The sequence below is a fragment of the Calliphora vicina genome, chromosome 1, assembly GCF_958450345.1.
Source record: "Calliphora vicina chromosome 1, idCalVici1.1, whole genome shotgun sequence".
Taxonomy (NCBI): domain Eukaryota; kingdom Metazoa; phylum Arthropoda; class Insecta; order Diptera; family Calliphoridae; genus Calliphora; species Calliphora vicina.
In genome coordinates, this window is record NC_088780.1 from 74917204 (window position 1) to 74937119 (window position 19916).

Below are 19916 nucleotides of genomic sequence, written 5' to 3' on the forward strand. Positions count from 1 at the left end.
TCACTATACAAAACTTCTATATAGTAGACGTGATGTTCCTCCTTGCGAATTGTACTAAAATTTGCTTCAAATTTAATAACAGCGTGTGATGCGCGAATGTTCAAGAGGTGTCAATGGCATTTTCAAATTCGCAAAATAGAATATCAGTAAAAGAGTGAATAAACCCAAAAACGATAAAGCGAAGTTTAATGCATTAAACACATTCAAGACAGCAGGCTACACGACTACACGAACACCTTCTGCACACTAAATGATGATGCCCCCACACGGATTATGGGTAATTGCGCAAGTTCGCCAAACATCACCATAGCGAGTCCTGGTCTGATTAACTGCACAACCTGGCGTGCAGTTATTTCTCTAGGATCAGACCATTTACCCATAATCGTTTGTCTGGATAGACCCAACGATTTCATCGTCTCTGAATGCCGAACTTACATCAACCAAAAGAAAGCAGACTGGCACGGCTTCAGAGAATTTACCGACCGCATCTTCAATGGTCTACCGATTCCCTCCAACGTACACAAAGCAGAGAGGAAGTTTCGCGAAACCATCACAGCAGCAGCCGCTCGCTTCATTCCCGCTGGTAGAATATCCGTAGTGCGACCGCACTTCCCAGCAGAAGCAGCGGGACTCGCAGATGAGCGTGATGACATCCGAAGTACCAACCCTGACGACCCTAGGATCGCCCAGCTGAACCGCGATATCAGCAGGTTGGTAAATGAGGACAAGCGAAACAAATGGTTGGATCATTTGAAGAACTGCAACTTAAGTTCTGGAGTTGGCAAGTTGTGGTCCACAGTTCGGTCTCTCTCCAATCCGACTAAGAAGGATGATAGGGTCGCTATTAAGTTTGCAGATACCACCATATCCGACCCTAAACGGTGCGCGCGAGCTTTTTGCCGACAATTCATTGAGCACCCCGAGAGAGACAAGGCGAAAAGAAGTATTGTCCGCAAACTACACGATCTTCCAGTCTCGGACACACCACAACTTTACACGCCAACTGAAGTTGCAGAAGCCATCAACACAGCTAAGCCTTCAAAGGCAATAGGACCTGATGGGATATCCATGCTGATGCTAAAACACCTAGGCGAGCGGGGAGTCGAGTACCTGACAATGGTTTTTAATCTGTCAGTGAGGAGCTTAACAATACCCGATGTCTGGAAAATGGGTCGAGTGATCCCATTGCTAAAACCTGGGAAAATCGCGAGTGAGGGACAATCGTACAGGCCGATTTCCCTCCTGTCACCTGTAGCGAAGACACTCGAAGCTCTTCTCCTCCCCCAGCTGACCCGTCAACTACCAGCTGCTCGTCACCAGCATGGATTCCGTAAAATGCACAGTACCACCACAGCATTATCCGCCATAGTCACTCAGATCTCACAGGGCTTAAACCAGCAGAGACCTTGTGAACGAACTATCCTAGTGGCACTTGACCTGTCGAAAGCCTTCGACACTGTCAGTCACGCCACACTCTTCCAGGACATCCTGCAGTCCACAATGCCCAACAACACGAAGAGATGGATAGTGAACTATCTGAGTGGCAGGCAGTCGTTCGTGGAGTTTAGAGACAAATGCTCAAAACCCCGTAGAGTTAAACAAGGAGTCCCTCAGGGCGGGGTCCTGTCGCCGCTCCTGTTTAACTTCTACCTCTCGAAACTCCCAGTGCCCCCACAGGGCGTAAAGATAATCTCGTATGCGGACGACTGTACTATATTGGCAACAGGTCACAACGTTGATGAGCTTTGCGGTATGGTAAATGGTTATCTCAATGAAATCCACAATTTCTTCACTGCACGTAACCTGCAGTTATCACCAACGAAGTCATCAGCAACACTCTTCACCACCTGGACGAAGGAGGTAAAACTGAATTTAGGCATCATGGTCGACGGCGTACAAATTCCGACAGTGAACCACCCGAAAATCTTGGGTGTCACTTTTGATAGCCTTTTTACCTCCTCAGCACACGCCACTGCAATCACGCATAAACTGCGAAATAGGAACAAGGTCCTCAAAGCACTAGCCGGCAGTACTTGGGGTATGGACAAAGAAACCTTGCTTGCTACCTACAAAACGATTGGCCGGTCAGTGGTCAACTATGCTGCTCCAGTGTGATCGCCTTCGTTGAGTGATACCCAGTGGAGAAATATTCAAAGCTGTCAAAACGCAGCCTTAAGGACCGTCACAGGCTGCCTTCAAATAACCTCCGAACACCACCTTCACGAGGAAACCAAGGTTCTACCGGTCAAGGAACACAACGTCATGTTGACGCAACAGTTCCTTCTGGGATGTCATCGGAGGAGTCATCCAAACTTCAACATCACACAGTTGGAATCTCCCCCGAGGCATGTCAGACAGGACCTTCGGAAATACGAGGAGAACATACAGAGGTATGTGCAGGATCCATTTGATCGCCGCTCGTATATGACAGCTTTGAACGACATTCACATAGACGCCATCAATTCCGCGGTAGCAGGATACCGTATGAATGTCGTACTTGGAGGTCGCCCACCACCGATAGCAGACGCCGAGAAGGTTTTGCCGCGTGGAACAAGAGTCGTTCTGGCACAACTTAGATCAGGATGGAGCAACAGGCTTAATGCCTTTTGGTCTCGCATAGACCGTGCCGTCCTTAACTTATGCCCAGCATGTGGTCAGGGTCCTCATGACACCCTCCACATATTTAACTGTTCAGCCAACCCTACTTCACTCAGTCCAATGGATTTATGGACTCATCCTGTTGAAGTAGCTCAATTTCTTGGACTTGAACAACATGCAGAACCACCAGAACATCCAGATTGATTATTGTAAATTGTTCATGCTGCTACAACAACAACTACACGAACACAAATTCTGCTGGTTACAGTTGTAGTCGTGTGGCAGCTACTGAATTATTTTAAAGACGACAGCTACAAATAAAACAGCTGATTTATAATTCAGTGGTGCCACTTTAATAAAAAATAACCGTACAAAATTCCAAAGTAATTAAGATTGAAACAATTATTTTGAGTAAAAATATATATATGGTTATAAATAATTATGTACCTGTTATTAATTTATTTCAATATGGTTATCAGAAACTTCTCTTAATTAAGTAAAAAAATATTTTTTTTTAAGCACTAATTTGATTTACATTTGTTTATTATATTAGCAACACTATTTCTGTTTTGTAGTTGACAAAAATAGAAATTAGCCTAATTCGGCTACATCGGCATGAGTAGTCGTGTGGCCGTGTAGCTGTGCTGTCGTTAAAATAATCTTCTCCATATAAACGTGTGCATTTTATTTTTGACAGATTGAAGTTGGTAGCCTGCTGTTTTGAATGTTTAATGCATAAAATTTAAAAAAAATGCATAATAAAAAAATCGTAATAGTCAAATCGACCGACCGTAGAGTGACTATTGATGTATTAGCAAAGAAGGAAGAATAAGATATGAATCTCACAAAACAATTACCGACACACAAAATAATATTAATAAAATTCAACAATATCACCGCAAAGTGCAAAAAACTAATATGCTCAAAAGGAATAATAAATTTTAAATTAATGAAATAAAGATAGATATGTATTTTGCAATAAATAATATCAAAATAATTGAAATTATGTGCATATAACCACTTGCCGTAATAGCACACAAAACAAAATATGCACAATATATTTATCCACTTCAAATTAATTACTTTTTTTCTATATATTTTTTTTATTTAAACTGCGGGAAGTTTTATTATTTTGTTTATTTAATTTACTTTGTAAAAGCACTAAAAATTTAATTATTAATTATGGCTGTCCGTCCAAGTAAACAAACTCAGCCTTAATTAAAATGGTACCGATCGCAAAATGTCAAAAAGTACTGTATAAATGAATACAATTTTTAATAAAATCAATGCACAATGATATAATTAATTAACAATGTAATAAATTTCCTTTTTATTTTGACAATAAGCTTCCGAAAATCACTCACGAATATAAATTATTGAAATTTTAAAAGATAAATTATTTTGCTCATTTACTTAGTGTAGGGTATTATAGGTTGGGCTTGTCCGACCATACTTTCTTAATTGTTTTTTATGAGAAAAATGTTTGTAGATGTGAATTAAATTCCATTCTCAAATATGAACAATCTTGCAAAAGTGAACTGGCCTAGTTTTAATTAGTTCATATTATCGCGAAAGCACTGGGTTTTTGGATTTTTATTAATAATATTAAAAAACTTTTGTATTATAAAAACTTGTGTATTACAAACTTCGACTCGAATGGTGCTTGAACTTTTTTTTAACAACCATGTTACTTTATAGTTTTCAGTATCCTATTCGAATATACTAGGGCCAGTTTTATACTTGCAAAGTGAAAAATTTATAGTCCTAATATACATATGTACACATTGATATAAAGTTTATATTATAAAATTGTATTTCTTCCTAATAATTTGTCAACATCCTAATTGCTTAAAAGTAATTTTTAACATTTATTTTTCAGATATACGCCGCGATAACGTTAAAGATAATCGGAAAAAATATCAAGATAAGAGTGAAGGGTAAGTGAAATTAAATTGACTTTTAGCATAAATACATAAAAAAGCGATGCTCGAAAAGGGTTTCTTCTTAATTGATAATAATTAAACAATTGATAACAATATATCCTTAAAAACTCTCAGTTTAAATATACATATTTGTATTATTATTTTTTTCATTAACAATATATTTGTTTACCTTTTCATTTAAATAATGGTCTAACAATTTTTGCTTAACAAATTTTCATTTTCATTTCATTTTTCAAATCAATGACATCGGGTATTTTGCTTGGGTCAGTAGGCCAGCATGTTGGTTCTCCGCTCGACAGCACATTCAAATTCAATTTAGAAATTGTATTAAACAAAGCGCGACCTTTCGGGGTTACAAGTCTTGATCCCCAGTGAGTGAGAATCGGGGTCCTAGTGATTCGTAAAAATGTTCATATTTGTTTTCAGTAATCGAAAACCTTGGAGGTAATATATCGACGAAATTAATAGGTTTCTGTAGCTATCATCCATACAGATTGTCGTAGCTTGAAGATAATCTACACAAATATCACACATTGAATGGTGTTTGATACGCATTTTAATTAACGGCGAATGCCGTTAGCGTTCCAAAAACATATTCTTAGGCAGTTCATGGTCTGTTAAGCACAGTCTGCAATAACCAAAAATTGAAGATTGGCGTTTGATCTCTTACCTCTGGGTTCATATTTTCGTTTTGGGGTTGACGGACGTCTGAGTTTGGTTGTTTCTAAGTACATTTGCATATGTTGTCATATGTCTGTTGCAACGGGGGTAGTTCAAATTGATGTTATTTAATGGCTGAGCGGGGGAAATCTTCGGTTTCTGGCTATGTGATTTTTTAACAATTGAGTAGAATTTTGAATTGCTGTGTGGTTACCTCCGCAATTGCTGCATTTTTTAATTTTAGGATCCTCTTTGGATTTGTTACATTGGGATGTGTTATGCAACTCCCCGCAAATAACACATACGGGTGGCAATTTGCAATATACCAAGTCCATATTCTTGGCAATTCATACTGTTACGTTTTGACCTTTTCAAAACGCTGGTTTATTTGCTTTAAATAAACCGTATACTTTTGATTGCAAATAAAAGCCGTTTAGTAGTTTGAAAATTGTAACAACTCTTTATTTCTTTAAAATGTACAACAACAACAGAATTAAATAGCCACTCAATGTTTTTTATACACGTTTATAAATTCTCAGAAATACAGACACAATTTATAATGTACACGAATATACTTGAAAAACATAACACACTTTAAGGCACTTAGTTGATGTTTATTCGAAAAGCGTCTCTGATAAACTCACTAACGACTGCAACCTCTGCTACTATTTATAACACTGCCATCTGCACTCTAGATTGCTCTTTAACTGTCAAAGTTCGAATATTCTAGATCATACGCCATCTGTGGTGTACTTTCTACAATGTTCTTTAACTGAATATTCGAATTCAAACAGCGTTGCCAACTTACGATCAATGGTCAACTGAAAGCTTTTATTTAATAATACCCACAGATATGTTACAGTTTGCTACAGTTTGCACTGTTATTTAAAAGTAGCATTATGCTACTTTTAAATCAGCCCTTAAAATCGTTTTATTTGAATTCAAGTACAATTTCGTAACAATACATTGGACGGGGCCAAATCGTTTATGTGGTTCTTCTACTGTAATTTTACGATTCAATAAATACTTCAGGTTATATATGGGATGTGTTTAATTTTTTCAGTTTTATGACACCGGGTTCAAGTTCAACACGGAAGAGTGGTTGGGGATTTTTGTTTTCGCGATTTCTAATATTTATCACATTTTTATACCCTTCACCTTCGTGATATATAAGTTTGTCATTCCGTTTGTAATTTCTACATTTTTCATTTCCAACCCTATAAAGTATATATATTCTGGATCCTTATAGATAGCGGAGTCGATTAAGCCATGTCCGTCTGTCTGTCTGTTGAAATCAATTTTCTGAAGACCCCAGATATCTTCGGGATCCAAATCTTCAATAATTCTAACAGACATGCTTTCGAAAATTTTGCTATTTAAAATCACCAAAATCGGTCCTCAAATGGCTGAGATATGAGGAAAAAAACCAAGACAACCTTGATTTTTGACCTATATCTGGATTACTATGACATTAATACATATAGACAATATGGATATCTAATGATAGATATTTCAAAGACATTTGCAACGACGTATATAAGACCATAGTAAGTTGGACCTACAATGGGTCAAAACCGAACTTTTTTTCACAAAAAAAATTTAAAAAACAAAAAAAATTTTTTTAAAATTTAAAAAAGTTTAAAATAACAATCGAAAAAAAATTTTTTCCAAAAAATTAAAAAAACAACTGGAAAAAAATTAAATTTTGTTTACCTAAAAATATTTAAAATTTTGAAGTATAATTTGGTGAAGGGTATATAAGATTCGGCACAGCAGAATATAGCACTCTTACTTGTTTGTCTTAAAACCTTTATCTTCTAAGCTTTGCTTTATTTCGAGTGGTCCAATATTACAGTCAATACCCTTTATTACAATTTGTAGACTAGACCGTCTCACTTTTAATTTTTAATTTATTTGTAAATTTGCTTCAATTTCATAAATACATTAATATAAAGTAAGAAGAGATTGATGTTGGTTTTTTATTTTTTCACGTTTTACTTTTGTTGGACGAAATAGCATCCGATTTAAAAGTGTAATATTTTTGAAGGACGGTTAAAGGGAATCCCAAAATTCCTAAAAATTGGAGCGAAAATCCCAAAAATAATATTTTTTACAATTTTGCCGATAGGGCCCACATTTCCATCGCGGCTGCGAAAATACTTTATGGTTAAATAGGGAACACATCGAGGTTTCCAAGACTGCTTTCCGTGTTCTGATCCCAGGTTTGGGAATATAGAACATGTGGTCCAAATTTGAAATTTTGATAAAAAATATGTAAAGGGCGTAGGAATTTAATATAAACAAAAATAGGATATGTTTTTTATATCAAAATGTTCTCCTAAACATACTTTACAGAAAAATAAAAAATTGTTATATGTTCTTAAAGAAAGTTTTTTTTAACAAAGAAAGAGTATTCGCCCAAAAAAAGCAAAAATCTACTTTTTGAATTTGTAAATTGAAAATCGTTTATTTTTCGATCCATAATTGATATTGAAATGCCTATACTCGGAAATTATAAAAGATAAATAGCACACGTTTTTCAAGATCTAGACAAACGCTCCCCAAAAATCAGATGGGAAACAAGAAATGGAACGTGTTTAAAAATTTTATATGTCGATGATACCCTACTTTATGCCCCCATAGAGCCGTCCCTGGAGCATTTGTAGGGCGCATTGTAAAACATTAAACTCGAATACTCCTTGGCTACCCTCATGTCAAATTTTATCCCGATCTGACCAGCCGTTTAGAAATGCCGGATTTATTTCCAAAAAATGTTGTTTCTGTCCCACTGTGTAGTGATGGAAAACAGTGACCAAAATAATTTGATTCAAGTCTTTTTAGCATTTTCCCAAAATGCATCCAAACTGCAACAAAAGTACAATTTTAACAAATTTGAAAAAATAAAAAACCAACATCTATCTCTTCTTACTTTAATTAATATATTTATGAAATTAGTGTAAATTTACAAATAAACAACTTTAGTAATTTTATCATTTTAACTAATACTGAAGTTTTTCTTAACAGAATGCTACTTTTATTTACATAAAAATCTTCATTTTGAAATTTCCTACCATACTGCATTTACAGAATATAAAAATTTTGCTTTCAATTTTTATATAAGAAAAGGTAAGCAAAAATTAAAAAAAATGATTACTTCGTATTTGAAAATCTAAATTTGTAATGCTATGAATAAAAAACCATCGAACAAAATGGCAATGTTGCTTTAAGAAACATTTAAGGAATTTAATTAGCTTTCTAATGTGTGTAATTTGGTTCAAATCCGTTAAGAATTGCTTGAGTTATGCTCGTAATTTCAACAAATAGATATCTATCGGTGCTAGTTACTTATGGAGTAAAAAGATTTGGTAATTTTTACCCGTAGATATTGGCCCATAATCATAGTCAAACACTAAAGTCGGTTCTTTTTAAAAACCAGCTTTTTATTAATTTCCAATCATAGTCAAAATTAAAGTATGTTTTAAATTGAACCGACTTTAACTGGGTGCCACCGCAAATGCAGAAAATGTTTTCATACAATATACAACAAAAAACAGACAAGTGGCAACGCTGAACAGCTGACATACAAAATTAAAAAAAAATCAAAAAAACCTAAACAATAAAACTAACCGGGACATCTAAAGAAAGAAAGTTGTTTGTTGTGGAAAAATGGAAAAGATAAAATTAATATCATAATTACGATATTTTGGTACTAATTTTATTGATAACTGTTCAATAATTGCAAAATCTCTACCAATATCTTGTAACTTAAACATTTTTTACTTTGTGACGAACTTTTTTACTCGGCGAATAACAGCTGATGCTGTTGTTAAACGAGTTAAAAACAAATTTAGCTAGTTTTATATTTAGAGTCGACATCAGCGTCAGATGTATACTTTAACTTGTCTATGATAGACCTAAAGTCCACTCTTAAGTAAAGTCGAATTTAATTCTCTTAAAATGTACTTTATTTTTGACTATGATTATGGGCCATTGATTTGAAATTAATACCAAGTTAACTTTTAGGTAAATTTATCTACTGGGTATTTTACACCGTAGATATATATTTGTTGAAGTTACGGGCATTAGAAGCAAATTACTAAAGCAAGATTTTTTAATTTTTTGAAAAAAATGCATTTTGGCTAAAAAAACGATTTGAGGGACCACTTCCCGTTCATCCATATTTAAGTGTTATACACCAAAATTCTTGGTTTTTAAAGTAGATTCAGAAAACCGATGAATTTCAAAAAATGTGTAAAAACTGAGACGCTCTATTGTAGACCCTTGCTTCCTTTCAGCTGATAAGTGTAAAAACTTTTCTTTCGAGTTTCAAAATCTGTTACAACTTTCTACAATCGTTTTCACTATTGACCTGTATTTTAGTTTCATGAATCGTGCCTTTCTTGATTGGGATAACGTAAAAAGAGTTCTCTCCTATTAATGAGATCAGGCTCTGTACCAGTGAATTTGAATTATTTTCTCTCAAGTAAATAGTGGGTATTTTTGCAAAGTTAATTTTATTTACTGGTTCATCTGTTTCACATTCCAGAATAGAAAAACGATTTTCATTGTTTAGTCTAGCAGGTTCACTATCCTTATATAATTTAGCCAAGGGTGCCGCTTTCGAAGACTTGGGACTTCGTGCCCGTTTTTAATACTGTAACATACCGATCCATTCCAACCTGTATTTGGGATTTATTCAGCCCAATTATGAATAAAAAATTCCGCGGGAATTTGTTCCCCGGGAGTTTTTTCCCATTGAATTTGAATAGGAAAAATGAGAAAAGGGAGAAATCTCCCGGGGAATTTTTATTCATAATTGGGCTGATTATCTTTATTTAATGGTTGACTAATCTTGGGTATAGCGCCGCTTAATGGGTTAATTTTATTTGTAGTTGGTGTGGTGGATTTCGTTTCTGAAGCTGATATAGCCAGCATACTTTCAGGCACAAATAAAATATTTGTATTTTCTTGTATCTATTGAATTTTCTTTCGTTTGACAATCATTAGTTGTTGACAATGCGGGGGAACAAAAACGAATACGGTTAACAGGCTTGGCGGTTAAAAACAAGCTGTCATCTATTCTTCTGTTTGTTTTGTTTATATTTTTTTCATCTGCATTAACTGTAACGCATGCATTTCTGCCGTTTACACTTAACCTTCGCTCACTGTCTTCGTTAAAGAGACTCATTAAAGAGTAGTTGTAAATATTTTAGTTAACACTCTTGATATTTATTTAATAGTTAATGCACAAACAAAGTTAAAAAAATAAAGAATTTTCCTTTATTTTTTCTTTTAGTTCTTGTTTTGATTTTTTTATTTAATAATATTAAAATTAAAGCGTACTTTCGTGTAATTAATAAACAGGTGTAATTTATATTTATTTTCCGAAAGAATCATTAAAATAACGAAATAACTCGGAGTAAAAATAAAACACGTCCAATTTCAATCACAGTGTGATGAACACTCCATTCCATTGAATGATTTTCATCGAGCGATGAATCATAGTTGCTCTTTAATAGCTTTCTAATGTGAGGGCCATTAAGCACGCCTGTTAAATGAAGACAGAAAAGAAAACATTAACATAGTGTAAATAGTACAATGCGGTGAACAAAACGTCGCACAGTGGGGTCAAATGCCCCTTTTTTACGGATTTATTAATATCTCAACAACAATAATAGAGACGCTCGCAAAATTTTACGTGGGTAGCCCTTAGACCAATCCGCATATTGTAACAAAATTTTAGGGATATAGGAGGGGGAAGTAAATTACCCACCATATAAAATAATTATTAACTGTGCTATCTCTATAGAACTACAATAGTTATGCACAATAAATTTGCTGCGAGTAACTCTAAAAACAAACTACACGTTCCGCCAAAATCGGAAGGGTATACGAGGGTGGAATCGGGTTCCCCCCATACAAATGAATTATTAATTCTCCTATATCTATAGAACTACATCAGTGAGACACACTAAATTTATGCATGTTATTGATAAAAAAAAACTACCATATTGTTTTAAGATGATATCATTATATTAACTAGTAATGGGAGGTTGAATAATAGAGGTCTTTCTCAACTCCTGCAACTAAAAGACTTGCAAAGTTTAAATGCACTGCTTTGAAATTTATACAACACAATATTTTAAATGAGACAATATAAAATCTACAGATCTGAACGTGAGTGATAACTGGCTCCAGATATAAAACTTTAAAATTCTCGCGATCGCGCTCGCTAACATGATTTTTTTATTGAGCTAAATTGCCTGCCTTCGGATGACTTCGTATTAACCACAAGAAAAAACTTCGAATAAGGACCGTCACAGGCTGCCTTCAAATAACCTCCGAACACCACCTTCACGAGGAAACCAAGGTTCTACCGGTCAAGGAACACAACGTCATGTTGACGCAACAGTTCCTTCTGGGATGTCATCGGAGGAGTCATCCAAACTTCAACATCACACAGTTGGAATCTCCCCCGAGGCATGTCAGACAGGACCTTCGGAAATACGAGGAGAACATACAGAGGTATGTGCAGGATCCATTTGATCGCCGCTCGTATATGACAGCTTTGAACGACATTCACAGAGACGCCATCAATTCCGCGGTAGCAGGATACCGTATGAATGTCGTACTTGGAGGTCGCCCACCACCGATAGCAGACACCGAGCAGATTCTGCCGCGTGGAACAAGAGTCGTTCTGGCACAACTTAGATCAGGATGGAGCAACAGGCTTAATGCCTTTTGGTTCCGCATAGACCGTGCCGTCCTTAACTTATGCCCAGCATGTGATGAGGGTCCTCATGACACCCTCCACATATTAAACTGTTCATCCAACGCTACTTCACTCAGTCCACTGTATTTATGGACTCATCCTGTTGAAGTAGCTCAATTTCTTGCAGAACCACCAGAACATCCAGATTGATTATTGTATATTGTTATAACATTGGTGACACACTGTATTAGGTGTGTAATTTTCACCGGTCTAGTCTACTTCATCGAAAAACAACTTATGCTCTATTGAATTCACTAGTTAAAAGATTATTTTCCTTTTGAAATCTTGTAGAACTTTTTTTTCTGATTTGATGATCGCAAACGTAGCAAAATAAATACATTTTTTCACACTGCACAATAAAATTGTCAGTTGCCAATGTTGTGTGCGAATTATGCTGTAGCACATTCTCTATAACTTTCAGCGCTGAGCTCTCGTTGACGTCGCGCTGTGTAATGCGCTGTGTAATGTCAAAAAGTCAATTTTTCAAACACTCAATTTCAAATATCAAATGATGCAGTTTTGTAGAGAAATGTTTAAAGATGAAATGTTTTAAGAAAAATTTTATTTTATTTTTAAAAAATTGAAGTAAAATCCATGCAATCCATGGTGTTAAGCAAAAATTGACTTAGAGTAAGTTCGGGTTTTTAAAATCTTAATTCAATTGGAACAGTTCTCAGCTGGTGTTTTACTACAAGTGTTAGGTTTACATCCATGAAAGTAAAAAAGTATTTTAAGTTCAAGTTTTAGAGAAATTTGGGAAAAAGAGAAAAAGCCCATAAACAAGCCATTGAAAAAATTGGCGGGTAATGTGGTATACCATGTTCTGTTAATATTGTATGTTAAACCACATAACCGATGAATAGTATTTTAATTTGTAAATGAGTTGCGTTTTATTTAAATCATCTTCCATGGTTGCGATTAAAGTTGGCGGCTGACCAAGCTTACCAGAAGCTCCTCAATACATTCTTCGCTTCGTAGGAGACATTGAATGACAGATGCGAAAAAATGTCCATTTGTTATTTCTAATAGCTCAGATAGCGTTCTTCAAATCTTCCGCTGACCATTTTCATACTTCACATTTCTTTGGCATATTATTTGCTTGAAATTCTTTAGCTATACCACATTAGCTACCACGTGGTTTATTGAAATTATTATAAAATTAAACATATACACCAAATATGCTATATTGTTACATCTGTTCTTCAATAGCAAAATATTCCCATTTGACTTTAAAATTAAATTAATGAAGTTTAAAACACGTGATTTTAGAAAAAAAAAAAATATTTTTAACAGATCACAAAAAAGCCTACCACAAGATAATGCTGATTTTTTACAACTGACTATTTCCATGACCTGCAAAAATGAAGTACACTCACCCAATGTTAATTTTCTGAGATCATAAAACTCTTAAGCTGGGAACCGCTACTCCTTTGCTCTCAGTTTTAGAGAAAAGTAGCTATACCACATTACCCGCCTATACCACATTACCCGAACTTACTCTATATTTACCTTTAACATTGTGATATATACAACCTGGCAACCCTCAAGTGTAAATTAAAATTTTTTGCTTGTTCTCTTACGACTTCTTAAATTTAATTATTTTATACATAAAATTGTTTTATTCTCGTGATTTAATTGACACTATATTGTGAAGAGTGGTTAATAGTGCAGTGATATTATCTTTGTATTATATCTGAATGATCTTTCCTCTGTTATAAAAAATTCGAAAATATTGATGTACGCTGATGATGTGAAATTGTTTTTGTCTTTTAATAAAATAGAGGATTGTGGTTTATCACAAGATGATATTGTTTTACTTTCTCGTTGGTGTTATGCTAATAATATGTCTCTCAATTTGAAGAAGTGTAAAAAACTATCTTTCTATAGAACAACATATATTAGCTGTAATTATTTCATAGGTTCACATCAGTTGGAAAATGTCTCCTCATTTAATGATCTGGGTGTCATACTTGATCGAAAATTGAACTTTAATCTACAAGTGTCTTCTTGTGTTAACAAAGCTAAATCGCTTTTAGGGTTTATTAAAAGATGGTCTAGGGAATTTAATGATCCTTATGTAACCAGAAATTTGTTCACTTGCCTGGTTAGACCAGTTCTAGAATATGCATCTGTTGTATGGTCACCAAATTATGGTTGTTATATTGATAATATAGAATCCGTTCAAATGCAATTTCTTTTATTTGCTCTTCGTTGATTAGGTTGGAGTGCTACTGAATCATTACCACCATATGAACATCGCTTGCAACTAATTAATCTCCCTACTCTTCAAAAGAGACGACTAGTTTTAGGAGTTTCTTTTATGTTTAAATTAATTAATGGTGATATAGACTCTATGAATTTACTCCGTGATATTAATTTTAATGTTCCGAATCGTTTTACAAGAAATTATGTTCCCATAAAATTAAATTTCTGCCGTTATAACTATGAAGAATTTAATCCTTTCTATTGTCTATGTTCACAATTTAATGATCATTATAAACATTTTTTACTATCCGATCCTATTTATAAAATTAAACAAATTTTGCTTCGCGAATTATGAGGGTTGCCAACTTTCTACTGTTTTACCCTGTATTCCTGCTATTATCAATTTTAACTACTGTGTTCCTGCCGAATTCCATTATTACCAACTCTGATGTCATTTATTATTTATGAATTACTACATCCCATAATTTCCTGTGTTCCTGCCGATGACCTTGAATCCTGTGTTCCTGTCGATGTTCATTAGTTACAAATGTATTCCATAAATTCCTGTGTTCCTGCCGATGACCTTGGTCCTGTGTTACCGTTGATATCCATTAATAACAAATTTATTCCACAAGTTCCTGTGCTCCTGTCGATGTCCATTATTAACAACTGAATTCCATTTTTGTATTTATTTTGTTCCTGTTTTCTTGTGATGTCACACTTTTCCATAATTACTACGTTCCTGCTAATGTCATATGTTATCAATCACCTGTTTCCTGTCGGTCCAGTTAATCTCATAAAAAGCCTATTTGTTAATTTATGTCAATTAGTTCCTGTATTCCTGCTGATACCAAATTATTAATTTATGATCGTTTTGCGGTCAATTAGTTCCTGTATTCCTGCTGATACCTAATTTTTAATTTATGATTATTTTGCTGTTTTCTTAGTTTAAGTGTATTTTTATTATTTTAATCTTCTATACTATAAATTCTTCTAATTTATATGTATTTTTATACTTTCATCTTTCCTTATTATTTTATTTTTATATATGTATATCTATTTTATGTCGTTATATTATTACTCTTTAATCGACGATTTGAATTTTCAATTATTCTATGTTAGTAACTAATTATTATTATTATTCTTATCATTATTAATATCAATTAGTATAAGTCTCATTATATTTATTAAAATTATTATTATTATTATTGTTAGTATTGTACTATATATATCAATTTTCCCAGCTGATGTATATTTACTGTAGCTGTGTAAATAAATAAATAAATAAATAAACATATTTGAAAAATATAACGAAATATCAAACAAATTCTTATCTATGTATGGGTTTCGTGAGAGGTGGACTTTACCAATTATATTGAAACTCGGCATGTTTTAATAAATGGATGTAACAAATTTCTAGAGTTTTGCTTCTATATAAACAATTTTATGCGAAAAAATCAATTTGGATTGTATGAACAGTGGGCGTTGGTCGTGGGCGATTTTGATAAAATTTAATTTTTTTCTTAATTTAGTGCCAAATTTCAATGCTCTACGACCACTCCTTATAATTTTTGCACAAAAATGTATTGCATTTCGATTGCATATGTACCAAATTTCTAGTAAAAACTTGGATAGGAAAAATTGTATGCGATTTTGATAAAATTTTATTTTTTTCTTAGTTCTTAGTTTGGTCTAATTCTCGGTGCAAATTTCAGCGCTCTACGACCACTCCTTATAATTTTTGGAAAAAAGATGTATGAAGTCATCCCTCTGTGCGTCGTGTCGCTTTTATATTGTGTGATGCGTATAGGGTTGCCAGATTCAGATTTGCAAAAAGCTGGACATTGGGGTCTAAAAAGCTGGACAAATCAAAAAAAACTGGACATTACAAAAATTACTGAGAAAATGTTAATTTTGGTTTTGTGTAAACAAATGTATTACACGGTGCTACAGTGAGAAAAAAACTTGGAAAACGACAAAACGTGGGTTATATGTACATTGCAAATTGTGTCAGAAAATTTCAGAACACTCTCAATTTCAGAAGTTATTCTAAAAACCCGTTTTAAGTGATGTTCGTCAACTTATCGACCATTCAGTTTTTATCTGATTTTAATTTTTTAACGGGTTTACAAAGAAAATTGATTACGCTTTAATATGTCGTGCATTTTTTGATATATTTGTAAGATATAAGTATTGTTTTTGTTAAGAATATCTAAACAAAACAAAATTCATCAACATTTTTATTTTAAGTGGCTTTTCATTGCTTATTTTGCTATGAAAGCTTATGCAAATTTATAGCAATGTATAAAGAAAATTTAGTTCTTAACAAAACATGGTTTTATTCAACTTTTCATTAATACGATTTTTAGTAAAATAATTGTAGTTTTTAATTTACAAAATTTAGAAAATTTAAACCGATTTTAACAAGTAATGTCTCGTTTTTTTCTATATACAAATTTGTTTATAACATTGTACAAAAAAATAGTTTTTAATAGAAAATACATTTTATGTATACATTTTATGAAAGCTTAATTCTTTGCCTTTCCATAACTGTTTACAATTTTTCGGTCTAAAAATGTGTGAGTTAGAGGTACTAAAGTACTACGACCTATCGTAAAGCAGTTTTTTCAAATTAACTAAAAATTTTGAGGGTGTTTTAAAATCTTTGGGTCTACAAACCCCACTTGGTCGCTTTTCAAGTTCTTACAAAAAGTGTTTTTTTAGCAGTGTGTTAATATTTAGAAATTTAGAGTCACAATTAAATATTTTCATTTCATTCCTTAAAATTTATTTAACTAAACTTAAATTTGTTCGGTTAAGTCCGTCATATACAGTGGTGGCCAGGAATTTAAGACAAAAATTGTTTGCTAAATTCCATGTAATTGTCAATTATTTTTTCAAATATTTCCACAAATATGTATGCATGAGGACCGTTTTAACACACAAGTGTGTTTTATTCGACTGTGTCAATTCATACATATTCACCATGAACATCTAAAATTTTTCTACAACTTGACCAACAATTTTTTTTTTAAATAAACATTTTCTCACATTTATATCATTATAATTTTATTATTATAAAATTTTTCTACAACTTGACCAACAAATTTTTTTTTTTAAATAAACATATTTTCTCACATTTATATCATTATAATTTTATTATTATAAAATATTCAAATTTCGTATTTTTAGTTCCATTAGTTTCGGTCATATCATGTTATTAACAGCGGATGTTCGCTGAGGTGGGTCAACGTATTTCCACATATCTTTGTCCATATATGTTTTACAGATTTTTCCAAACATTTTTCAGAAACTAGAAACATTAATAATAAATTTCATACCCTTAGAGGTCCTTTTATTTTGGCTCTATCGCACTTAAAATTCAGTTGATGAAAAAATTCAAGTATTTGTCTTAAATTGGTGGCCACCACTGTACATATTTATATTATTAAATACTAAAATCACTGCGACTTTATTTCGTTTTTGAGCTTACGCATTTTGGCCAATTCCAAACCTAGAGGTTTGTAAACCATTTTGAAAATTTTTACAAACCTCCTATAAATTTTTTCGTATTAATATTTCAGGTCGAATGACATTCGGTTTCTTTCTTTAGTATAAAGATTATTTAAAATAGAAAAAATCTTTCACAAAAAGCACAAATATTACAATAAATAAAATGAAAATGAAAAGCTTTGCTTACTGGTATTAAAAATACGAAACATGCAGCTTTTCTTAAATTCTCGAATTCATTCGTTTCACCTTTGGTAAAAAAATAGGACCATATCATTTGACAAATCTCTTGGTATTTATTTATAAACTTCACGAATGCTGCAGTAATCAATATATATGTATTTTGGCGAAATTTTTGGCATACCACCACGTGATGGCCAATGTTATATATGTAATGAAAATCATTTTTTTAGGTCATTTGGAATCAAAAACATCACGCACCAACACCAATTTCTAAAATAAACCATTTCTTTTTTTCTCTGGAAAATTATATAAATAATTTCCCCTTTTTTTGTTGCAAGTGTGAGGGATACTAAAATTATCTTTAGAACTATGTCCGCAGTTATTATTAATTATAAAAATAACTTAACGAAGGAATAAAATGTGTTGTATTTTAAAAATTTTAAATATTTAATGTAAACTTTATTGCGTTTGGTGCGTGAACATGGTTTTTCATATTTTTTAATGCTCTATTCGACTATGCTATGCCAATTTGCATATTTGCAAAAAATGTCAATAGTTATATCCCTAATGTATAGTTTATCGTTATCTATTTCTTCAGATATTTCAAGGTTAAATTTAAAAATGCTATTTTTTAAAAAAACGATGTTCTAAATAGCTGACCGCTGTTTTTAAAAAGTTTTCTACGTCAGTCTTAAAAGTTTTTTGTTCTTTAGGCGAAATTTTTTTCAAAATGCTGTGAACTTTGGAGCCAAAAAATTTGTCATTTATTCTACTTTTGCGGCTTATAAATAGCCTCATAAATAGCCAGTAGAAAAGTACGGTCATTATATCGAGCAACTGTACACGAGTTATTCCTAAAAGCAGTAAATTCCTGCATTATGTTTTGCATAAAATATAAATATGCTTCTGATAATCCTTAACTTTACATTCTTCTTCATTGACATCATTAACAGAAATTCCACACGACACGTATTCCCATAAAACATTTTGGTATTTATTTATTGGTATTTCCTTTCTGCAAAAAATACATACACTTTTTTGCATAAGTTATTACTGTCTACTAATTAGTAGTAAGTAATTTTGTAGTAATAAATAATACAGATATTATTGTCGAAAATTTCAATATAGCTGGACAAATGAAATTTTAGCTTGAAACTGGACAGGCATTAAAAAAGCTGGACAATCCAGCCAAGTCCAGCCAGGCTGGCAACCCTAGATGCGTACCTTGATGCGTGTGCTGAGCTTATTGCTTTGCCTGTGCTGCTGTTGTTTATTGATATCTTAGGTACATTGTATCCTTGAATTTTGAACAGTTTGGATCTGCACATGGGAAAAAAGGTAAAAACAAGTTTTTTGCGATTTTGATCTTGAAGATGATGTTTTTTTGATTTTGTATGCTCGCAAGTTCTTTATGACAAGAGCTACAACTTTGCCTCGGAGTGTAAATCAATATTTCGATGAACGGTTTGCTACCTATGGACCTGCACATGGGAAAAAAGGTAAAAAAAAGTTTTTTGCGATTTTGATCTTGAAGATGATGTTTATTGATTTTATTCTTTATGACAAGAGCTACAACTTTGCCTCGGAGTGTAAATCAAAATTTCGATCGGTTTGCAAGATATGAGCTTGAGAAAATTATAACCTTTTTGCAAAAATGACACCGAAAATTACATTTTGAACGGTTTGCTACCTATGGACCTCATTTTTGCAAAAACGACACCATAAAAAGTGCATGACTTGGGGCAAAACTGGGAGACACTGTAACGTGACAACATTTATTAAAAAGACTTTAATATATTTTTAAGTTTTAAATTTATTAGTTCAAAATTACAAAGTTCTTTGCTTAACAACTCAATTATAAGTGAAGCTTACATTTGTTATAGTTAAGTTACATCGAAGAATTGGCGTATGCTTGTTCTGTATGCTTGTACTATTTAATGATTTTTCCTGCTCATGACATTCGTTACTACTAGAGATGAGCTATATTTCCATACCTGTGATTTAATCACTGTGATTGAAAAATACAAATTTAAGTTGTTCTTTCT

The 19916-nt window shown here is 33.0% G+C and overlaps 1 protein-coding gene across 1 annotated transcript in view; it reads left to right on the forward strand.

The window, feature by feature from the left end:
• Positions 1-19916, forward strand: part of eIF4B (eukaryotic translation initiation factor 4B) — a 171524-nt gene that overhangs the window by 75770 nt on the left and 75838 nt on the right. The window contains exon 3 of the mRNA XM_065514971.1: positions 4478-4535. Within this exon, the coding sequence (XP_065371043.1) occupies positions 4478-4535 (58 nt within the window). The remainder of the gene's footprint in view (positions 1-4477; positions 4536-19916) is intronic.